Genomic DNA, 26488 nt, shown 5'->3' with positions numbered 1-26488 from the left:
TCAGATTTTACCAAGATATTCTGTAATATTGTATCAAAATACATTTCATTGTCCCAGCCTGTTATTGTGAAATTCATTTTTATCAACTTAAAATAGGTGTTGACGGTACAACCCTGTCGTTAAAATATCAGCGATAGCTTCATACTTAAACCATACAACTTTGAGTGTGAAATATTATGATTAGGTGATTTATCAAGGTTTAAGTCATTTGAATGGGAACAATAAAAAAATATGATACGCTTAAAATACTTAATGAAATTTGAGAATATTAAGACCTAGTGATATGAACATTGTAAGTGGAAAATCTTTAACACATCAAGAACTAATTAAAACTTTAGATCACTGAATAAGTGTTTGACAGAAGCTAAGGCCACTTCATAATGATGAAGAAATCATACTATGTCTACGTTTCGTGCTAGTTTACACTCGTCAGCAGAATGTACTACCAATCTTGATGCAACTAATGCTCCCTCATGGATTCAAACCCATTTCACTCATATTAATAGGTTGAGAAGTAATCATTAAATAAAAATACACAAAATGAGGATAAAGAGGAGTATATAAGTGACTTAGTATAAAGGATTCCGATAGCGTCCAAACTAATGGCCTCCGTCATACTTCGTAGACTGCTCAAAACCCGAGGAAGATCGACTCTTAAAAAGCAGGCCGGTTTCCGTTCTGGTGGAGGATATATTGATCATATCTTCACATTCCGCCAAATGTTAGAACACCGTCATACTTATTACAGACCGAAATTCGTAGTGTTTCTTGACATTAGTACTGCCTTCAATTCATTGAATAGGATTGGTCTATGAGGTTGTCTGTTAAAGTGTGCCTGAGAAGTTTATTAACATCTTAAAAGCACTATATACAAACACTTCAGGCAGAGTGAGGGCATACAACCACCTTTCTCCATTGTTCCATTCGAGCATTGGGGTTAGGCAGGGTTGCCCAATCTCACCATTCCTCTTCAACTTTGCCATCGATGACATTCTGGAAACAGCTCTGATGGATGTAAGTAATGGTGGTGTGGATCTGTTGCCTGGAGAAAGACTTCTCGACCTTGAGTATGCGGATGATATTGTCTTACTGTGCGATAATGCCCAAGCCATGCCAGTCAGTCACTAACAACGAAGAACTTCATACGTACGTACATCAGTTCGAGTTGCCACACCACATTAGCACAGAGATGCAGTGGTCGATTCAAATCCCGTAGTGGTAGAGGTAGCAAGAGTATAAGCAGTAATCGGGAAGATTAGGGTTTGGAGATGTTATTTAAAGAGTATAATCCAGTGAAATAAATTTGGAAAGAGAAAAAAAAGAGACAAGGAGGAATAAGGAGATCAAAATTTGGGAGAACACAAAGAGTGGATGCACCTGCGCCATTGCAAACGATTTTAAGCCATGTCATTCAGGGTCTCTAACCATCGGTTGCTATCATCTCGCGGTCCCCAACCAGGTAGTCTACACCTACCAACATGACTCAGTTCACTTGTCAGTGACTTCATGGACTTGTGCAATGTTTTGGTTTGGCCGCCCCTAGCTTTCTTCCAACCTACTCTTATACCACTGAACATAGCACGTCGAGGTAGTCGGTGGTTGGGCATACGCAACACGTGTCCCAGCCATCTCAACTGATGAAGTTTCACTACTTCATCAATTGATTTGCCATCCTTACCTAGTACCCGTTTCCTAACAACTGAATTACTTACTCGATGGTCCCAGGATATACGAACAATATTTCGAAGACACCTATGATTGAATACTAGTAACCTAAGAATATCCTCTACTCTTACCGGCCATGTTTCACTGCCATAAAGTAGGACGGGACGAACTGCTGCACAGTAAACACATCCTTTGGTTGATAGACGGATATCTCGCCTACGCCATAAATGACGCAAGTTGGCAAAAGCTAGTTGAGCCTTCTGTATCCGTGCTGAGATTTCGTCACACACCAGACCACAAGGGCTGATGAGACTTCCAAGATAAGTGAAGCGGTCGACAAGCTCAACTACTTCACTCCCTATCACTAGTTCGAGTGTCGATGTAACCCAATCCTTAAGCAACATTTTGCATTTCGAGGGAGAGAATCGCATCCCGAACATGCTTGCATTGTTGCTTAGAGTGGTCAGAAGACTCTGCATTTTGTCAGCGTCTTCACCAATCAGTGTCCGTAGGTATGGCATGTGCTTTGCACCTTCGAAGTGCAAAGGATTCTAATCCTGTACTCATCCTGGATGGTGAGCAGATAGAAGTAGTCGAGAAGTTCGTGTATCTAGGTAGCTGCATAAGTGCTGGTGGGGGTGTGAGTGATGAGATCAATGCACGTATGATGAAAACCAGGGCGGTTTATGCCGATCTGGGCCATCTTTGGCGCCTTCGTGATGTTAGTCTGGCTGTAAAAGGTCGGATCTACAACGCGTCGGTGAGAGCAGTTTTGCTCTATGCTTGTGAAACCTGGCCTCTCCGAGTTGAGGATGTTAGACAACTTTCTGTGTTTGATCATCGTTGTCTCCGAAGGATTGCTGACATTCAGTGTTCGAGCACAGAGGCGGTAATTCAAGTAGTGTCACCATCTTGAAACATCTATTTCGGTGGATTGGACATGTCCCAGAAATGTCAACCCTGAGAATTTCACGTCAGACATTATTTGCCGACGCTGGGACAGGTTGGAAAAAGCGAAGAGGTGGTCAGTGTATGACATGGTGTCATGGTATGAGAGAAAGCTGTACAGGAATGACTTCTATTGGTCCTTCAAGACTCTCTGGTTGGGGTCTTAGAGATGGTGCAACACAGTGGCTAGAGATGTAATCACATATGGTCAGTGGAGATCCTACTGTAACTTTATTTCACTTCATAAAAAATGGACGTAGTTTCTTTAAATGGAAGAATTCTTTCTGGTTGTACCTTTGCTAACTGAACTGCCTTTCCCATTATTATTATTTCACTCTCATACACTAATTTTTTATAATGAAGATAAAAACACTAGGTTGTCAAAAGGTATTCGAAAAAGTGAATCGTTCGGACGCCAATCTTGGGCTTACAGAGATATCAGAAGGTTGTGGATTTCCATTCCGAACAAATTCGTGAGTGTGCACTGCTGAAGAGTCTCATACTGGGACGAAATTAGTTAAACGGCATTTTGTTTTATATTTGATAGTTATAAATAGTTTCTGATGCAAAAAAAATCAACTTCAAATCATAATATTGTTATGCTGAAAAATTGTCGCGAATTCGAAAAACTACGCATGAAATACAACAACTCAATACTTCCAATTACCAAAAATAGCGGATGTTACAGTTATCTAAAATTTTCACAGAATTAACCATCGTTAATTCAACCAATGAAAAACTTACATCAGTAATAGTTCTCATACCGACAAAATCCAAATAAATCCATGATGATATATCTAAGATAATAAATTTCAATTGACCAGTAAGATCATCGTCATTTTTACTATCATTAGTCTATTAGAAAATAGAATAAGAATTTAGAAAAACAATAAACTTTCAAATAATTATCTTGTTAATCTGAATAATACGAATAAAAACTTCTTTTGAAGATATCTATGTAGTCTATTCAATAAGGAAATACAGTCATTGAGATTATTAGGAATATCATTTTACAAGCTCTTCATATACATGAATTTTATCCCATTCAAAATATTTCCCATTTTTTATGGAGAAACATTTTTCCTATATCCGTTCCTGTCATTCTCAACATCTGTCAAAAGTCGCCATTGGTTAGATCACTGAATAGTGACTGGTGTCATGTTTATTTAATCTTTTATTACTAATCAAATGCTGTCGATTAGATTGTAATATGGTCTCTAGTATCAGTGTCTCAATATCAAGTGGATTAAGACAAGATGTTAGGTGTTTAGAAACAGTTGATAAGATATGCTGTTTAACCTACGTTTCATGGTAGCTAGTAATCATCAGCAAAGCCTATCATTAATCATGACAGTGATCAATCAGTTGTAAGTATCTCACTTATACAGAAGGTCAGTGACATCGTGATTAACTCAATAGTATATTCTCAGACTATTGAGCTAGTTCCAATCCAACAGAGAGCTTAAGTCTCTTTAAAATTCTAAGTATGCTTTGCTGATGAGTTTTAACTAACACAAAAACTAGGTCAGACAGAATTTCCATTGTGCTATGTCCAACTACTAAACATTTCACATGGTTCCTCATAAATACTGGGTCCTTCACCTTACCCATCATTAGATTATCTCAGTACTGTCTATGAATGACCATAAATGACCACTTAGCGTTTCAAACACAAAAGTATCATAGAAAACTATTTCCAATGAATGTGAAATATGATCTAGTGTGATGATCAAGTTATAAGTTATAAAAATGCTAACAATCACTCTTGAATATCTCTATATACAGTGTAGTAATCCGTGAAAGCGTTTGAACAATATAAATGATTAATCATTTCTGTTAGTTATATGTATTAACAAACAACCTCAATAGATCAGTTCACGTATTTGCTAGACAGATAATGGTTCACAAATATTTTTCATCTTAAAAAGTGTTTTACTTAGCATACAATATGATCATTTAATTCATTTCGTATTGTTTGTTTGAATCTTCCTATAGATGTTTAGGACTGTAATTGATCATTCTCATATTGGCATATGTGCGTCCTGCGAACGTCAAGATAGTTCTAGTGTACGGAGCTGAAACTTGGACAACAACAGCAAACATCATCTAAAATGTATTAGTATTTATAAACAACTCTCTGCGCAAGACATTCAATATTCGTTGGCGGGATACCATCAGCAACAACCTACTTCGCGAGAGAACAAACCAACTACCAGAAGAAGAGGAAATGAAGAAAATATGCTGGACATGAGTAGGACATAGATTGCGGAGATCATTAAACTGCATCAGGAAGCAAGCACTGACTTGGAATCCTGAAGAGAGACGGAAAAGTGGAAGGCCAAAGAACACATTGTGTCGGGAATCGGGAGCAGACATCAGAAGGATGAATAGCTCAGTGGTCTAGAAGTTGAGCATTCAAGTGCAAAACCGAAGGTACTGAGTTCGATTTTCGTGTTCGGGATAGTGAATGCGAAGCGTACCACTAAGAACTTCCATACTACAAGCAAACGGCCATTCAGTGCTTTTTATTGATGATCTAGCTAAGATGAGTTCGTGATTTCAACTGTAAAAATGCTACACATATCATTGTATAATCATTAGTGGCTACAAACAACTTTCGACTTGGATTATTATTCGCTTATATAATAATAATAATAATAATAATAATAATAATAATAATAATAATAATAATAATATATAAAAAATAATTCGAGTCAACGAAACATGATTTGAAAAAGGACAGTTATTTGATAAAGCTAATAAATAAATGAAAGTACTTTTACATAATCCATGTTGTGTACTGCATTATATATTACATTACATAAACTGATCACATGATAATACAAATTAACAAGGTTGCTTCTATAATTAAAAATATGTAAAATTTGACGTTGTATCTGTATATTATAAACTAATAGAGGGTTTTATAGATGCTGTTAAATTTTGTAGCATTATCACAATTGAAATCACGTGTCGATCTAAGCTAGACTGCCATTGAAAACTTCGAAGCACTGGATGGGCATTTCATCCTAGTATTGGACTTTTCAGCAATGTCCATCCACGATTCTGCGCAAGGCAGTCGAACCCAGGATCTTCGGTCTCGCGCGCAAACGCTTAACCTTTAGGACACTGAGCCGGTCGATATCCAACAGTGACTAACTTTAATCGGTCTGTGATCTTACGCAACCCTTCATTCGATTTCTGAAGGGGACAGGTGTCTCACATCCGACACGAATTGGACTCCAATGGTCACGGCTTCTCACTAGAACTCCAGGAAATCTATCTTGAAGCTAGTCATTAGTGAACACATGACTATTAGTACCATGGAAATTCGTTGAAATCACGAATTGATCCACTGCTAGCCACCATCCATTTTTGCTTATAATGCTTGTGACTTCAACAATATCGAGGCAATTCGTATAAGATGCACATATGTCAATAAGTGACTGATCAACTGCAGTCCTAAATATCAATGGGAAGTTTCAAACAAACAATACAAAATGCACTCTTTACAAAATCTACACACACACACACACACACAGCATTTCAACCTCACTACTTCAGATTACAAATGCACACATTTTTCATATTCATCACCATACAAATAAACAGTGATTTATTATACAGAATCACCTTGACCCAAAATAACTTGACACGAACATATTCAAGCTTTCCATGACCTTGCTTCCATTAAAAAAATATTCTACATTGTTTCCTTTATACCATTTAAACTTGTGTTCATTTTATTTCGGTTATTTATTTGTTTACTCTAAAGGAATGACATACATTGTCACAAAACTTTAGAAGTACAAATTTCTAATCATTCGGATATCATAAAAAACTGTAATTAATATTAAGAGGCTTGTAGTGGCATTGCAAAATAACCACACAGTCCTCAAAGATGAACACGAGACTACTCGGTAAACAGATATTCAATATTTAACGCGGAGAAATACCTAACGATGGAGAAGGCGCGAACAAGGTATTGAATTGATTGGAGTTGATCGAATGGCATGGCTCGGCCATGCAGGCATGGTCTCTGCTGAATGTTACCTTATATCTTCTATTCATATTAAATATATTGTTCTTTCTCTAGCCTAAATTTGTTCTACATCATGTATTGGTAATTGATACGATACAGTGAGTTGGTGTAGTCGATGGTGTGTCTTCCATTTAAGATCTTACAGATTAGGCAGTTATATCATGACAAATCTACAAATTTAGGGTTAGGTCTATTATTAGAGCAGTACTAATATCATAGTAGACCACAATTCTACAGGCTTATGGTTATTCAATTAAAGAACAATTAATCTGTGATCTAGTGAAATATTGATGTGGGAACTTAAAGCACTTCTCATTTAAAAAGATAATATAATTTCGGAATAAAATACGAAACTTGGGATCAGGTCAAGAAGTTAATGACTATTGAACTATATTGAATTAAACATTGTAGTCTTTTGAGATAGGTGACTATGAAATAACTTTAAATGATGACTAGAGGAATAAGGTAATATAAACAAAGATGGATGATGGCTAGCAGTGGAATTCAGGACACGCGTTTCGTCCTATTTGAGGCTCGTTAGTTAGATGCACCTGCATTCCAGAGTTGGAGCTAGTGGTACTGGGTTCGAGTACCAGAGTGAACATTAACTCGGAGATGCAGGTACATCCAACTGACGAATCTCAAATAGGAAGAAACGAGCGTTCTAGATTCCTCTGCTAGCCACCATCCATATTTGCTTATAATGCTTGTGACTTAAGACAATATTGAGGCAATCCGTGAAGGATGCACATACGTCAATAAGAGACTGATCAATTGCAGTCTTAAACATTAATGGGAAGATTCAAAGTAATATAAAGTTGAGGATAATCTCAGTAGTGGTATAATCATTTTCTTTAGCTTTCTGTCAATCTAGGATATAAACAATACTTCAAAATTCTTATTATACGGTTTTATACTAATGTTATACTATTTATATCCAGTGCATTTGGTCTAATGTTATCATTTTGAATAAGTTATATTTTGTTTCATTAACTTCATGTATTGCTGTGTTAGTAAGATATGTAACCAATTCAGCTGATATACACTTTTCTAAATAATATATCGTACGGATCTGAAACTTGGATAACTACTACAACCATAATCAAAAAGGTACAATTATTTATAAATAGTTGTCTACTCATGATACTCAATATCTGTTGGCCGGATACCATCAGTAAGAGCCTACTATGAGGGAGAACAAACCGGCTTCCAACTGAAGAGGAAATTAGAAAAAGACGATGGAAGTTAATAGGATATACATTATGGAAATCATCAAACTGCATCACGAAGCAAGCGCTAACTTGGAATCCTGAAAGGGAAATAGGAAAAGAGGAAGACCAACGAACACACTACGTTGAGAATCGGAAGCAGATATCAAAAGAATGAATAGCAAATGGAAAGGCTTGTCCACGACAGAGTTCATCGGAGAATGCTGGTGGACGGCCTGTGCTCCTTCACGAGGGTTGACAGGTGTAAGTAAACAGTATATCATTCTAAGTCACAAACTAGTGTTGCAATGTAGCCCTTAATTAACTAAACAACAACAAGAACATTATATTCTTGTTGTTCCGTTGTGCTTATTACACTTGGATTAATTTTGATTTGATTATTTATTTACTCTGAAGAAGTGGCTTACACTGAGTCACAAAACGTCAGAAAATCTCATTTTTCTACTCATTGGGATATTAAAAATATAATAATTTATTTATGATTATTTCATGTTATTAATTTCGAACAATAACCAATAAGACATTCAAATATATTCACTGATAAGTAACTAATCTCACTTTAAACATTTCTAGATTTCATTAATTAACACTTCATATCATTAAAACAACAACAATAACACAGACACATACAGTAAACTCAATGCCAATCACACATGAAGATTTGAATACCCATGCAATGGATTACTTGATATGAGAGTATAACCAAGAACATATACAATACAAATTACATAACAATTGTAAAAAAAGAAAACTGTCTTACATCCTTCGTAAGTTGTGAAATATGTGGAAATTTGCCACAATCTTTCTTTTTATTAAATTTGACTCGTTTTATTACATTTTTAACAAAAGACAGCCGATTATGTCTATTATGTTGATACTGATTCAAATTTTCTTCATTAAGTTGTTGTTTTTGTTGTTGTTGTTGCTTACGATCCAATTGTTCTTTGATACGTTGACGTTGTTTAATCAATTTATGTGGATTAATATTGGTCATTTGATGAATCCAATTTTGAAAAGATTCTGAATTGGCATAATACAATGGACCACCATATTTTAATATAAGAATATTGGGAAGTTTTATAGCCTAAAATTGAATTATTAATATTAAAAAAAAATTACTATTAGATTTACATAGAAATTTGATTTTAACATGGGTTGTGATATTTATCAATATCGAAAGTAGTTTAAATATATGCAGATGACTATTAGGAGTTAGTAGCTAAGTGGATAATGCGATGGAGTTTGAAGCGAATGGTACTGGGTTCGAGTCCCAGGGTGAATATTAACTCTGGAATGCAGGTATATCTAGCTGACGAGTACCAAATGGGACGAAGCGGCGCGCATCCTGGCTTCTACTGCTAGCCACTATCCATCTTTGCTTATAAAGCTTGTGACTTCAGGCAATACTGAAGCAGTTCGCACAGGATGCACATATGCCAATAAGAGACTGATCAAGTGCAGTCCCAAATAACAATGGGAATATACAAATAAAACAACACCAAGTGAACTTATATGCTAACTAGGTTTAATAAAATATCATTTCTACTACAATCATAATCTAAGTATATCAAAAAAAGTTAGTTCAAATCACAAAGTTAAGTTTTCGATTTAGGAATTCAATAACTATCAATCAGCATGGAGATTTGTAGAGATTGTAGTATCTTGACAGTTGAATTCATGAGTCGATTTAAACTAGACTACCATTGAAAGCCTTCAAGCAATAGACAACCATTTCATCCTAGTATGGGACTCCCCAGCAGTGTCCATCCAAGATCCCGCACCAAAGGGACTCGAACCAAGGACCTGCGGTCTCGAGTGCGAACGCTTAACCTCTGGACCACTGAGCCAGTTGCAATGCTATCGTGTCAAACTTAGATAGATCCGTGATCTTGCGCAACCCTCCATCCATTGTACGAGATGGATAACTGTCGCACACTCAACACCACCAATTAGCTTAGGGCAAAAAAAGGTTGAAGGCTTTTTGGTCACGGTATTTGTAAGATAGTTCAAAAAAAGTATGGTAACGTCAGTAATAGTGCCCGTTCGCCTACGTAGAAGTTAAAAGTGTTTGTCATTAAGTCGTAAATTAAAATTTGTAGCAAATAGAAAACTAGGAAAAAACTTGATTAAACTAATTATTTAAGAAAAAAAAGTATACCATATATCAACAAATTCAATTAGGTAACGATGTATGGAACCCAAGTATTATCTATCATAAATTACATATATTTTACGAATTTGATGACGTGATCTAACGAGGCAGAAATTAAGCATCATAGTTAGGTATTAATACCATTGGATCGCGACTGACCTATGCTTCTCATATCCATAATAACTAATTTGTTAAATGACTTTATGAGCATATTTATTTTCATGTTACACTTTATATTTTGCTAGAAGAAAGAACTTATTCTGATGAGCAGCTGAATTGTCTTCGAATATCAGTTCAATTAGGGGGAAGGAGGATTGCTATAGATAGTGCGGTCTCATAAACAGTATTTATCGATCGATCGATGCATTTTCTATATTAGTTTAGCAATCCATAAAGAAAATTCTCATTCGATGGTGGTTGGAGGTAGTCAACAGGAAACCCTGGACCCGGGTTTCGTGCTACTTGGGACTCGTCAGCAAGGTGTACCTGTAATCTTAAGGGAACTGGTGCTCCCTGGCGGATTCGTTCTCGTATCACCCAGCTTCTCAGTCAGAGACGTTACCACTGTGCTATCCCAGCCGCGACTGACCTCCTGTAGGACTGAGATGTAATTACGATTGATTGATCACTGGGTGGTGACCAATGTCATGCGTGTCTAGTCCTTACTAGTGCAGATCGAATGCTATCGATTATGTTGCAATGTGGTCATCAGTCTAGGTGACTCGACACTACGGGTACTATTGTGAAATTAGATGGTGGTTGGAGGTAGTCGACAGGAAACCCTGGACCCGGGTTCTCATTCTAAAGGATAAAAGGCTAGTTCGAAACATAACTATATAAATGTTCAACATTATATCAACAATAAATTCTACACAAACAAATGTAAAACAGAACGTCAAGTTACGAAATCGATTAAAAGTTAAGTAATAAGTATAGTAAATAATCTAATAATAACGTAATAATATAGTAGATAGGTAACTTACTTCATCATATCTCTTTAAATCAACATACATATTTGTGTTGGGAATTTGGCCAAGTTCATAATAATATGTCGATTGTGTACGATATAATACCGTTAATAGGGAGAAACACAAACCAGTTAATAAACCTATCGGGACATCAATAAACACGGTGGCCATGAATGTTACGAGCCATATAAGCTTAAAGATTAAAAGCAAAGAAAAGAAAAGAAATTACTAATGTTTTAAAAAAGGTATTCAATCGAAAAATGAATAGAATGATACATGAATTTGAGTATGGTATGACCGTACAGAAAAAAAAACCGTTTGACAAAGAAATTTATGTACATCTATGAAAACTACTGATTCAAAATTTAGTAGCCCACATATTCAAATTATGATGGGGATTGTATAGTGTTTAGCTCTTTTTACTTTTCAATGATTTTGTAGTTCTGATATGTTTGAAGAGATTACAAAATCGCCTAAACCGATGAACCGAACGAAAGATCAGCGACACAACGGCAAATTAACTATTCCGATATGTCCCTGCCCCGCTAACTAGAAGAAGATCAGGTTCAGAAGAGGGGAAGTACATTCCACAAGCAGCCAAGAGTACGAACGAACACAAGCACACAACTTCAGCGTATATATATACAGTGTAGATATGTCCTTAGGAAACGTCACGAAATAGCATATTAAAAGAGATAACGAACGAATGATAATTAGGGTCCTTCCGATTGGGAAATACAATCTGAAGGTAAAAATGGACGCTGTTGCCGCGTAAACAAGAAATTCAAATTTCTAAAATTAAATTGCAAAAATAAGATGTTCACCAAATGAGTTCTGATGATCTAGCGTACCCGAAAAGTTCTTATTTATAATGCACGTTATGAAATTGTACAAAATCTCACTACAACATAAAGATGGTTAAGATAATAAATAGTAGAAATAAAAATAATAATTGTAATTCATGCAAAGGAAATAATTGCAAAAATGCCCATGTACACCACTTACCATATCATATATTGAAACACGATATAATGCACGTAAATCCATAATTTGTAAGAAGATACTTTCAAGCGATACGACAATAATTGATGATAAGATACACTAGAAACCATCATGAAAGTATGTCAAAACAATAAAAAAAAACCCGAAGAATACAAGTAAATAATGAACAGTTGATTGGCAGTAATAATCTTTTAATATAAACACCCAATATTAATATATATCAGTCAGTCAGCTACAACGTAGAACTAGACACATATATGCATCGGTCCAAGTTGCCATACCTCATCAACACAACAAGATGAACACTGAATTCATAGTAGTGAGTTCAATGGTGGTATTATATTGAAGAAAGATTGTATATAAGGATATAGTACAGGAAGAAACAATTAGTTCGTAGAAAGAAAGATATAAAGCAATTTTAATCTCATCGTTTAACGGAAGATAGAGAGTGTATACACCGATGCCATTGTGATCGATTCTGAGCCATGTCACAGAGAGTCTCCAACCATTGGTTACGACAGTCAAGTATATATATATATATATATATATATATATATATATATATATATATATATATATATTATTGACATGCGACTGACCTCACAATTGATTATAATTTAAAACAACTTTCATAGTGGATTATTTATTGATCAAAGTTCTATTCATTATTTTAAGTTTTAAGGTTAACTTATGAGTTCAACTACTAAAAATGACTACAATCTCCACAAATCCCCATCCTGATAATAATCATGTGCTTACTAGTGACTAGATAGATTTCCTGGAGTTCTAGTGAGAAACTGTGACCAATGGAGTTCAGTCGGTGTCGGGTGGAGACAGTTATCCACCTCGCAATGGATGAAGGTTTGTGCAAGATCATGGAATGATTGAAGTTAGACATTAACACTATTGAATATCAGCCAGTCCCGTTATCTAGAGGACAATGGTTCGCGCACGACCGGATCTATTGGGTTCGAGCCCCTTTAGTGCGGGATCATGGAAGCGCATCATCGAGGAGTCCCATACTAGGACAAAATGGCCGCCTACTGCTTCCAGGTTATCAACAATAGTCTAGCTTAGATCGACTCATAATTTCAATCATTAAAAATTTAAAGTGTGTTCAACTTCATAAATTCTGATACAATAAGGTTGATCCGATGAGTTTGTGATTTCGTCTGTGAAAATGCTATAATCTTTACAAATCTCTCATACTACTGACCAGCTTCACAAATCAATGAAGATTAAGCAAGGTTTCAAAGATTTAATCAGTGGTTGTTAAAAGCTGATTTTAACTTTCTTATTTGTTAAGTTACAAATATTATTCTGAATTCCAAATAATAGAGAATGCTTATTTCAATATCATTTAAATGAAACAATCAAATAATCTCTTGAGCTTTAAACACAATTTTATATAATTTAGCATAAATTGGTTTTAGGGATAAGTTAATTTGTAGTTTTACATTACATATTGAATATAAATAAGCAACTATTAAAAATTAAAATAAAAACATTGAATAGTTACTTCATTCTAGTAATGGTATCTATACGGTAGGACACATTCATGACCCTATCAGAAACATCTATTGATTAGATTTTTTCATTTGGGAACATAAACAATTTTCAAAGTTAAAAATGTTAGACATTGGAATAATGAACTCAAAGATTTCAAGATCTTGAATTCTACTAATAATAAAGTGTTGGATAAGAGTACTTTAATAATAGAGTCTTATACTGAGATGAAACAGCTATGCAGTACAAGTTTCATTTACACTAGATTACATAATTTAGATAAAAGGATCATTCAAAAGAGTTTATAAACTATGGATATGAACAAAAGAACCTTAATGAATATGCTAAATAAATATAAAAAAAAACTACATACCTTTGGAACAGTTTGTAAAAATTGTCCAATCACAGTAATAACAAGTAAAAGAATACAACAAGAAATTAAAGAAGCAACCTATTCATCCAGTAAAAAAAAAGAAGAAAGAACACTTTTGTTTAATAACTGATAAATAGGAATAAATAAATAAATTAGCTATGGTGTAATGATATACGTAGAGCTGTGTATCACACCAATATAGTGTAATCTCTATATTTAGGTTGAAGTTCATCGATATTTATTGTTTGTGCCCATAAATTCCGTTTTACGGCCTAGGGTGGGGAGAATCAGCTCTCTCTCTCTCTCTCGAAATGGGCTCCAGGATCCTTACGGAACAAATGGCGTATTGTTGGTGACCGGCTACCATGGGACCGCATCTCCTCATGTTACTCCACTGCCTCGTGGATTAGATCTTTAGGTCGTAGGCTTAGGGTATGGCCCTCCTAAGAAAATTACCTGCTTCGGTTTAAGCACTCGGGCAGTATTCCAGCCCTTACACAAATCGAATGGTGAAGTGTAACGCATATATATTTGGTGCATCCTTGTATCAATATTTATGTATTTAAATAAGCAATAAAAATAAATGACTTACGTGATGTTTGCTTAATCCTCTGTGGTGATTGAATTCTATTAAGCCAGGTTTCATACTGGTTGAAACTCGTAGCTAAGGTTTACTTGAAATGTTTGGCAGACCGATGTTAACTGTGGGACTAGAACGGGTGTCACCTAGCTTCATAGCCTATAACGTTAATACTTAGCTATACGGTTCAAACTGACTTCTTGTAGGAATGAGATATCTACAATTGATCAATCACCTAGTAGTGATGACAAGTGTTGTGTTTGTTTAGGCCATTTTATAATGATAATCAAATTTTATTAATTAAAAAGTAAACAAAAAGGGGAATATTTTTAAGCAAATTAATACTGAAATCATTTGGACTATGCTTGAAATTCAAAGAAAATGAAGTTTGTTTAGAATAACTATTTTATTTATCTACAAGTACTGAGATGTTCCTCAACACAGCTTTGATTTATACATAACTTAAATTTTGACTATGATACCTTTCACTATTTTGATTTCATCATAAATAGTAAGGTGAATTGTTATATCCAGAGCTTAGATTCTTAATATGTCGCTAGAACCCTCTAAGTCGCAAATGAGAAGAGAGGAGACAAGTGAGAAGGAATGCTATTCCAAACAATGTCATTTATAGTACAAAACTGTTAGGTAGTTATAGTTTTAGTAAAAAAGAAATCATTATTATAGTCCTGTAATCCACATACAGGGGTTACTAGCATTTGTTCGATAGGAAAGCTACACGTAGTTTTGGATAATAATTTTTTTCTGGTTAGCGTATTTTTAGCGAGTTAGTTTTCTACGGGATGGGGTCGCTAATCCCATGCCCAACCCTCCTCCTTTATCCGGGCTTGGAACCGGTAGTAGCCCCCGGAGGGACTCCAGGTGGAGTTGGGAATATTCTTCCAAAAGATGATTGGATGGAACATCTTCGGCTCTTTCTGAGCTTCATAGAGCTTCCTCGAGCTCACCCGTGGACCGTCCTCACATGAATATTTCAGTTTCATTCACTGGCAGATTGATAAGTCAGATATTCCAACAATATGTCCTCAGAACAAGTCGAAATTCAGACTTCTAAGACACACTGACTTCAGGTTATATACTACGTAAGGTTCATAACAATTAATAACGTACTGTACAAACTACATATTCGACCAAATCTAGGTTACTGAACTTTTACAGTAAGTAGTATTCGCATTAATAAAATTAGGTTGAAATTTGTCCATCGGTGCCTTAAAATTCATATTCTTGGAAGTTATTATACCTAACACTGCACATTCAGATGCATTAAGCTAGGATTTGATCGTTCATGGGAGCGCCAAAGTCCTCGGTCCCAAGAAAATGCTTATCTGTAGACAGTCTGCTCAAGACTAAGCAAAGGAAAGTAATGACAGAAGTCGACAACAACTGAACAAAAGCAGAGAAATTCAAGACATTTGCTAAATATACAGAAGCAAACAATCGAGTGAAGAACTGTATTAGAGTTGATGAACGGAAAGATATAGAAGACCTGGCAACTACAGCAAAAGTCTCCAAGAAGAGGAAGAACTATATGATAGAATGAAGAAGCTAGCAGAGAAATATAGTAAACTAGAGTGACCGTACAAAAACGGAGAAGGTAAACCAATCCCTGAGGTTTAAGAGCAATGGAACAAGTGAGAAGAGGACAATATAGAACATTTGAACAAATTAGAAAACCCACCGGACATCGATGTAACACGCATAGATCTCTCTATAGATAATACCCCAACTGGCAAAAAAAGAAACTAGCGAAGCCATCAGCCAAGTTAAGAATGATAAAACACCAGAACCAGACAGATTACCAGCTGCAGTACTAAAGTCAGAAACAAAGGTAACAGTTAAGATGCTCCAAATTCTCTTTAGAAAGATTTAGGGAAGATAACAAGTGCCAAAAGACTGAAAACAATGATGTGTCATCAGGATATCAAAGGAAGATCTTGGCGAACATGAGAACAACCAAGGGGTCATACTGTTATATCCGAGCGAAGATTAAATCACGAGTAACTTCTGAGACATATTAATTGACTAATCTTATCTATACATTCTTATGGTATAATTATTCAATAATTAGATTATGTATATTTATATTCCTCTTATTATAAGCTTTATTTTGACTTATAATTTATTATTGTACGATTTACGGTTCTTAATCTATGTTCCGTTTATTGACTACTGCCTCTCACGTTTACAGCCACATTTTGGCTTTATTGTGTACAAATATTATTTCCTATTTTATGGTACGTTGCGGTCTGTCTGATTGATGTATAAACCCAGTATATCTAAAATAAATGATTCGATTCGATTCGTTTCGCATAGTGGAAGCTCGCATTGGTGTTCTGGACTCAAGTGGACGAACTAGGCGGACATAGGAGCAATGAGGACGCTAGGCTGCTCATACCGGTCGAACGTCATTGGTTTGGTACAGTGCTGAGATTGTATAAGTCGTATTTTGATTGGTGGATAAATCACGTGATAAAAAGCCGAACATAAAGTCACAACACATACTACCATCCATTCCAAGAATGAAATCTTTCAGTGTTTAATATACAGTAATATTTATAGTCTTTTGAAATTGTTTTGAAGTTATTTTATTATTGAGCAGAAGAAACTTGATATATTAGAAACAGGTAAGAAAACCGGTATATCATTACAGAGTATCGTCTTACCATTTATAACATCGTTACATTACTTGTTTATCAACTTAGCTACCAATAAAATTTAATTCTCTAAAAGTATTTCTAATCTTGAAACATTATAGGTTGTTAAGGTAGCTGATGAGAGCTATTAATATGAAATACAATAAATCCATAATGTTCCGTTCAACTCGTTGTTGTTCACTTTTAATATCATAAAGGGGAACTGTGCGTATGTGTGTACGTGTATTTATATCCATTAAACGTAGCTTTTTAAAAAACGTACCACTTATATAGCAGCTCCCAAATGTTTATAATTATAGAAATTACATATTGACTTGACAGGATAAAACATAAAAATGACTAACTTGAGAACACATTCCAACGTTACTAGCAACTGACGTCCGAGCCAAAGCACCAGATGAGGGTTGACAACGAAAAAATCCAGATATTACATTGGACAAGCCTAGTGCATTCAGTTCCTGTTTTGTAAACATAAAAACACACAGAGAGATCAACTATTATTTGTATAACCCAACACAATACAAATACGGGGGTAATTTTTTGCCAATTATACAATCCTACCTACCTATGAATAATTATCACTACACTGAACATATATTGATTTATGGTGTACATTAATTGGTGTCATCAAGTTACAATTTTCCACGTCACGAATTGACCACAAAGCGCTTAACACAGTCATGTCGCTCTAGTATGAGACTCATTGACAGGGAAAACCAACCTTCGTGATCACGCTAACCATCACATCCTAAATGTTCAAGTTCCGTGAAGAGCATTGAACCTTCCGACTACTGAATCAGTATCCAGTAGTTTACAATTTTAACCTTAATCAAACTCATTGAAATTCCCGAATATTATCATTGGTGATATCTGTCTCACGTTCGGAATGGTGAAGTCCAGTAATCAAACAGGACAATTATACAACGTTTCATGATTTTCAGCGGTTTTCTAACCAAGGTTTAAACACCACGTGAAAATTTAGTCTTGTAACAATTATATATGTGTACTTTACATTTAGTCCAACAGTTAGGTTGTATAGTTTTGGTAAAAGTAGTTCCACAAAAATAATCGATCTACATAAGAAGAATTTAGGATGTAGTTTTAATGAAATAACAATATTGAGAGGTAAAATGTTTGTGTTCGAGGTTCAATTAATAATACGGATGAAATCTTGAAGTAGATATGTCGAATTTTGTAAATAACTGCACAATTCGTACCAGATACATAAACTAACAATCCATATTCACATTATGATCAGGTTATCATCTACCTACAGAATTTGAGACGTAAAATACAACATAACTTTTAGTCATACTTGTATTGTACTCCGCCCCCCCTAACGACTCTTAATACAACCACCGAAAATTGAGAAGCTTCATCATGACGATACAATAAAGAACGTATTGAGTGAAATATTTGGCATGTCATTGAGAAACATGCATGGAAGTTATAACTTTTGAAGAATGGAATTCAACTGTATTCAAGCACTTTAGAAATACAAAATGATGATAATATAAAAAGTCTCTTGTTAATTTAAATTCTTTGGAAACAATGCACTCTCCAGAATATACTAACCATGATGATTTTGATTAGAAAGACATAAATATTTACATGGAGTAAACTTGATGTAGAAATAATTATCGGACACAAAAATTGAGAATTTTCATTTATCTCAATCTAGATTTTCCTACGTGGCTTTTTAAGTTTTTTTGAGTTAATTGGGACTGAAGTTCGGAGAATTTATTTCTAATTTATTTATCTAAATACATCAACATTGGTACAAAAAGGCACCAAATAGATATGCACCATATAAATTATTTGATATATGTGAGGGCTGGGATATTGTCCGGTTGCCCAAACCGAAACAGGTGGTTTTCCTAAGAGGTCACACCCAGAGCCTTAGACCTAAAGGTCTAATCCACAAGGCAGTGGAGCAACATAGGGAGATACAGTACCATAGTAGCTGGTCACCAACAATAGGTTCATACGTTCATTTGTTCCTTTAGGATACTGGAGCCCATGTGGACCATTGGTTTGAAATTAGGGTTTTCCAAATCCTCTAGGTGGACTCTCCGTGTCCACTAACCCGGTCAAAGCGCCAGGTATTCCCTTTTCGTCCTTTTAATTTCGTAAACAACACCAACACCGTGAGAAGGCAGTGAGTAGGACTTCACTGCCAGTGATTGTATGCACGTGGTCATGTGAGATCATTTCGAGAAGAGCTGACTGTCCTAACTCTCGGCCGTACCAGGGCATTTGTGGGCAATTTCAGAGAAGCGACATGTTTTTTTTCGAAGGTGTAATTTGAAAACAATGAAATTATTCACAGCAATTTTTAGGCAGCACAGATCAAATCGATATTTTTTTGGAAGAAACACAACAATAAGATAATTTAAGTGGATGTTTATTATAATTAAACAAATTTATAAAAAATAAACAAATACTGAAGTCACATGGTTTAATTCCATCGAGTAGGCAAATGAAGATCGAATGATCAGCAAAATCATATAGATATAGATATTAAAGCTAAGTGAATACAATCATTTACTGTTGTAAGAATAATGTCAAAACTTTTAGTTTCAGGAAAAGAAATATACAAAGCTGGTTACAATAGATTGATCACTAGGTAATAACCAATATCATGTATGTCAGATGCTTTTTAATACAAATCGAATCTTATCGATCAAGTTACAATGTAGTCACTAGTCTAGGTGGCTGGATATCGTATGCACCATGTTGAGATGTAAAATGGTGTTGGGAGGTGGTCGACAGGAAACCGTGAACCTAGGTTTTGTACTATTTAGCACTGTGTATAACCCAGTGATACATCAGTGAGACTAAAATTTATGGACAATCCAATCATGTATAAGATAACAGGTCTCGGATTTTGGCGCGAAATTTACTCGTCTATTTGGCTAAATAGATTCATGGCATTACAGCTGATGTCAGTTCGTGATGAGAACCATAAGTATAATTTCTAACCTTAACCATCAGTCAGTCAGTCAGTAACAACGTGGAAGTTCATACCTACGTACATCGATTCGAGTTGCCACACCACATTAGCGCAGAGATACAGTTGTCGACTCGAATTTCGTAGTGGTAGAGGTAGTAAGAGTATAAGCAGTAATCGGAAAGATTAGGGCTTGAAGATGTTATTCAAAGAGTATAATCCAGTGAAATAAATTTGGAAAGAGAAAAAAGAAAAACGAAGCATTCAGAAGATTAGAATTTGGGAGAACACAAAGAGTGTATGCACCTGCGCCATTGCAAACGATTTTGAGCCATGTCACTCAAGGTCTCTAAGCATCGGTTGCTATCATCTCGCGGTCCCCAACCAGGTAGTCTAAACCTACTAACATGATTTCATGAATTTATGCCATGTTTTGGTCTGGCCGCCCCTAGCTTTCTTCCAACCTACTCCTATACCACTGAACATCGCACGTCGAGGCAGTCGATCGTTCGGCATACGTAACACGTGTACAAGCCATCTCAACTGATGAAGTTTCACTACGTCATCAATCGATTTGCCATCCTTACCTAGTACCCGTTTCCTAACAACTGTATTACTTACTCGGTGGTCCCAGGATATACGAGCAATGTTTCGAAGACACCTATGATCGAATACTAGTAACCTAAGAGTAACGACTACTCTCACCGGCCATGTTTCACTGCCATTAAATAAGACGGAACGAACTGCTGCACAGTAAACACATCCTTTGGTTGATAGACGGATATCTCGCCTACACCATAAATGACGCAAATTGGCAAAAACTAGTCGAGCCTTCTGTATCCGTGCTGAGATTTCGTCACACACTAGACCGCAATGGCTGATGAGACTCCCAAGATAAGTGAAGCGGTCAACACGCTCAACCATCAACTGTAAATCGTAATTCTGATTCTTCACACATTTCTATAATCCCCATTTGGTTCTGGTTATTAGGTAGACACTCTCAAGGTCAATCTGGAGTCGCTCAAAGGTCGTCTATAAATTGTAGTCTCACCGATACATCAATTGTAAATACATTCCAGTTGCGGCCTGGATAGCTCAATGGTAATGTCTCTGACTGTGAAGCTGGCCAACAAATAATCGAATCCACCAAAGGGTAATATTTCTTTCAAAATTACAGGTACATCTTGATGAAGAGTGCCAAACAGTATGAAAACCTATATCTAGGATTTCCTGGACTACCTCCCACCACCTCCATACAAACTTGTTGTCATCTATATTGGAATCAAAGGATTTGTGTTCGATATACGATAGAACAAGTTTATTTTATTAGACTAGGTTATACATGGATTCTTGAATCAGTAGACAAGTGATACTATCTTAGTTTTGGGCTCATCTTAATACTTGAAATCTAACATAGAACTTTGGGTTTCGCGACGAGTGAGATCTCCTCATGTGATAAGTGCAAGTAGATTGTATATTGAACCATGAGCTACATTTTAATTCTTTTCGAATGCTAACGATACTTTCCGATGATTGAAATCAAAATAGATGGTGTAAAATTTGAACCTATAACTAAACCCATTTTGAAAAAAACTGATAGCTTTTTAATGACTAAATCATTATTCTTTGAGGAACTTTAAGTTATAACAAGTTATTGAATGTATTCAATATATAATCGAAGTTTTCATAAATGATGATTTTAAAAAGTAATATATGAATAGATATTTAAATAAAACATACTTGAGTATAACCAACATTATAACCACCTTTCTTTGCATATAATTTAACTAAAGAAATTGTTGTAGCTAATGAAACAAACGATACAATGATTGATTCCATTAAAACTTCTGGTACTAGTCGAATATCCGGTAATACGGGTGATGGTAAACTTCAGAATATAAAAAAATAAATTAAACACTATTTTAAGCCAAAAGTGAAATATGTAACTTATGAGTTAAAGTTAGTTCATAGTTATATAATATACCCTTGTGGGTAAGGGTAATTTTATATTGGTTTTTCAAAAGAACCAGACTTCATCCAGAATTTCGCGTGACAACTCGAACACTACAGCACAATCCTGTTTATCAGGAGGGCCAGACACCTCCCAAGCAGTACAGCTCAGTCCCGCTTCACAGGAGAACCAGACACCATATAGGCTTTAACGCTACAATCTGAATAGTACAGCTCAATCCTGTGGCGCAACCATACAAGTATCAAACACCCTGATGGACCATTCGCACCAATCATATACACATTCACATCACATGTATAATTATTTCGATCAATGATAGCGTGAATCAATTATGCACAGCACGAACTTGCCAAAGTTGACCTATTCCGCTTACACGACAGTCAACCCATTAATGTTAGCAATGGCGACATGCCTTACAATGTCCCAATGACAATGGCCCTTGAGAACACTGAAAAGCAACCAGCAGTATGAATGAAATCGGTTAAGGAGCAAAACTTGCCAAAGTAATGCCGAGCCATCCACAATATCAATGGCGAACCTCCAGTCTTATATGAGACCTTCAGCTCTACATAGCAACATATATAATATGTAACTTATTACCAAAACATATTTAAATGAATACACTAAAACAATGTAATGCAACTCATTTTAGAAGTACAATTTTATACATTCAACTTTAAATTATACTTTATGTAAAAACTAATTATACTATTTAGCTGCTACAACCAAAGTGGACGAAGAATGAGGTTTGGAGCCTATAACCTCAATAGATTAAAGAGGCATAAATATATCATGTGCCTAAACTTACTTCCTATTTTAAGGTCAAAGAGCAAATGACAAATTATAAACATAGTATGCTATTTGAAGAAATTGATTATGCACTTGATTAAGGTCTCGTATTACGTGTCCTTATCTCTTAACAGGAGGAATAATCGTATACATATTTATGATATGTGTGTATTAAGATTAGTTTCAATAATTAGATCTTCTTATAAATTACAGTCATCATAGTAGGTTTGGTTTAAAGTAGGTAGTATATATTGTAACCATATCAGATAGTAGAATACTACAGATATTGTTATTGAAATTTCAGGCATTTTTATTCATTCATATACACCTTATTCTGAAGTTAGATGCAAAGCAGTTTAGTGAATTAGACTGTTTCTAAGTTCCTATTCTTCTAGCATATCATGTTCTCCTTACTTATATACCTGGATTAACAACCCTATTGAAAAAATATATATGGAAGCCATTTTTAAAACTATAGGAAAAACAAAAGATAATCTCATAGAGATTTCAACCTATTGAAGGATCCGACAGAATAACAAGATGAATAACACTTACAAACTTCAAGCTTTGAGACTGCTCAAAAGATATTAGACCATCAAGTTAACATAGAATGATACACATAACTAACTGTAATTAATCTGTAAAAATGTCAACTTCATTCAATGCTACTATTGATAGAAGGCTTAACTGTCACATTTTCAGTTCATTATATCCATGTCGTGAACTTTTCACATGATAACCATATAACTAACTCATATTATCCTATTTTACAAAAATCAACATTCAAATAGGATTGGTTAAACACAGGATAGTTTTGATTGTTAAATATATATATATTTCTTTGATGATTTTAATTTTGTTGATTACCCTGAAGAAGTTCAGATAAGTTAGTTGAACGAAACGTTGGAATTATTTAAATTTGATTTGAGAGAAAGAAATCTCTCAGTACGTTGTTACTGACTGACTGACTAACACCTTAACGATTTACATAGTTCAAATAACCTTACTGGGTAATTTCTTTAACCTTTAGACTAACCAGTAAAATTACATAATCACTTTTTTTTATTACAATTTTAGGTTGTTTGTATATAAGAAAAAAGGGGATATTCTCATTGAATAACAATTCATTACAATTACAGTTTAGAAATTGTCTTTTAACATTTTTGCACCTTAGTGAAACATAAACTAATAATAATAAGAGGGAAGCAATTATATTTGCTATCGATCCTTATGTTCTAGTTTCAGATAATAAGAACTAGTTTCTTTCATCTTTTCAAATTAATTATTCCGATATACTAGAAGGGGATTTGTGAAGATTTTTCAGTAGTTGAAATCATGAGCCGATTTAAACTAGACCATCAGGGAAAACCTGGAAGCATTGGACGGCAGTTTCCTTCTAGTATGAAACTCCTCGGCAGTACGTATCCACGAACTTATTTAGAAAAGTTTCTTAAATCACAGCAAAAATACTTCACATAAAATGGAATCCGAATTGTCTGAATGATAATGAGGGGTTCAGGTACAACTTAACCTGTATACAAAACCTCTCATCCACCAAAAGTGTCAACACAAATGTGATGAAAACGTTTTTTCGCCACATCAATATATGCGATTTTTAGAAACTATAGACTTATGAATGCAAAAGATAAGTGTTTGAAACAACACTGCACACATGACAGTAGAGATGATAAACTGTAGGTCTCAATATCAATAACGTGCAAATAAAACATTCACAGATGAAATATATATCTGCTCCAAAATTCAGTAGCAATGATTTACTGGATAACACTATGATATTTGAAGTGAAAGTTACTATGTTAGAGTCACTGTATAAACATCAGTAATGGGATGAGGTTGGTACATCCAGCTGATGAGTGGCAAATAGGACAAAATCAACATCCTGATTTCTGTTGTTAGTCACTATTCAACTTTAATAAGAACCTTACAAATAACGTCAATAACAATGTATATTACCACATATATAAACACAAAATATATTTCATTAAAACACACCCTACAGGAATTTCACCGACAATCGACACTCCATAACGTTGATTTAATAGACCAAATTTTGATATAACAGTACCAGCAGTAAGCTAAAAAGATGATAAATAGGTTATATCAACCATAACAAAGATATGATGAAATAGTCATTTAATATCTTACTCTTAACTACACTGACTACATAGATTTCACTAAGTTTAAGAATTTCCAATATATTGATGAAGATGTTCCGGTGGAGAAAATTTTCTTTTTAACGATATCATTTTCTAAAGATGTACAATCGTATGTAGTAGTTTCCATGTAAAATAATGGAGTTTTATAAGTATCATCAAAGACAATCAAACTTATTCAAGTGGAAGTCAATGAAAATGAAGTGGTGTTGCAAAATATAATCAAGATTATCCAGAGAATTTATGCATTGAATATAATAATTTATAAATGGGAGTGTTATTTCAATGTAATTAGAGTTTTTAAGTATGACATGAAGAGAGGGTTGCATAATCATTAACAGTTTAAGTTATTTAATAGTTTTGAAAGGAATAAAATGTGATAATCCATAGAATATAAACTAAAGACAACAGTCTACTTTATAAAGAATGAGAAGGTAATATTCAACACCCATATTTTGTGGAATTCAAAAGGATGGAAAGACCATGGAATAATAAGGGATTGAATATGGCTTTTTTGTACACAGAGGTCGAGTTTGAAATGGTGAATTGCTATAGCCTCAGCTGTGTACAAATTACTCATCCAAACCTTTTTTGAGTCGGTTTTTTACTCTGAGGTGGATTTTGAACGACCCACGTGGTGGACTGTGACCCAAGTCAACCATGTACTCAAGGACAGAGCTATTGATCGGTTTGCATCCCCCTTGAGATGGCCGTGTGGGATACTTACTTATGCCTGTTAAACCTCATGGAGGAGCATAGGCCGCTCACTAGAATTATCCATCCAACCATGTCCTGGGCAATCCTTTCCAGTTGCTACTCATTCTTCTGGTGTCTGCTTCCAATACCCGACGCATTGTGTTCTTTGGCCTTCCCCTTTTTCTTTTCCTTTCAAGATTCCAAGTCAGTGCTTGCTTCGTGATGCAGTTTGATGATTTCCTCAGTGTGTGTCCTATCCACTTCCAACATCTTTTCTTAATTTCCTTTTCAGCTGGAAGTTAGTTTGTTGTCTCCCACAGTAAAGCCATGTAGAATAGTGCTTAAATATTCATTTATCAAGTGCACGCTTAGTACGGCATATAAAACCTGCTCCATAAGACGAGGTAAACTTAGAAATGCACGTTGAGGTGGCCAAGAGCGGCAGTTTATCCTTCAAAGTTCCATGAATGAGTTTCCTGCTGGAGAAAACAGTTCGAATCTCTGCTGAATAAAAAGTATTTCTCAGGGATCTAGACAGTTTGTTCATTAATATATCGACTGCCATATCTCCCCTGAATTCAACGTTCAAGAATAAAATTTACTTCACCAGTGTGGGAGTACTTCTAATTTGACGTATTGCTTTTAGGTTGCCATCAATGAAATTGAATAGTGAACCATTCTCTAAGTTTTCATCCGGCTATATCTAGCTCATCATCAACTGTGCCTTTAGTGCATATTCGTCTGGCTCTTGAAGATAAAGAATGGAT

At 35.1% G+C, this 26488-nt stretch overlaps 1 protein-coding gene across 1 annotated transcript in view; it reads right to left on the bottom strand.

Moving 5' to 3' along the window:
• MS3_00010566 (uncharacterized protein) overlaps nucleotides 1–26488 on the bottom strand; it is a 51715-nt gene that overhangs the window by 4478 nt on the left and 20749 nt on the right. The window contains exons 7-14 of the mRNA XM_051218942.1: nucleotides 24865–24947; nucleotides 21831–21978; nucleotides 17485–17598; nucleotides 13886–13963; nucleotides 12010–12105; nucleotides 11020–11196; nucleotides 8645–8968; nucleotides 3358–3468 (exon numbers count right to left, since the gene is read on the bottom strand). Coding sequence (XP_051068761.1) covers nucleotides 3358–3468; nucleotides 8645–8968; nucleotides 11020–11196; nucleotides 12010–12105; nucleotides 13886–13963; nucleotides 17485–17598; nucleotides 21831–21978; nucleotides 24865–24947 — 1131 coding nt within the window. The remainder of the gene's footprint in view (nucleotides 1–3357; nucleotides 3469–8644; nucleotides 8969–11019; nucleotides 11197–12009; nucleotides 12106–13885; nucleotides 13964–17484; nucleotides 17599–21830; nucleotides 21979–24864; nucleotides 24948–26488) is intronic.

Source organism: Schistosoma haematobium, chromosome 3 (assembly GCF_000699445.3).
Source record: "Schistosoma haematobium chromosome 3, whole genome shotgun sequence".
Taxonomy (NCBI): domain Eukaryota; kingdom Metazoa; phylum Platyhelminthes; class Trematoda; order Strigeidida; family Schistosomatidae; genus Schistosoma; species Schistosoma haematobium.
The sequence above is the reverse complement of the archived record's forward strand: the minus strand, read 5'-3'. Positions and strand labels throughout refer to the sequence as shown.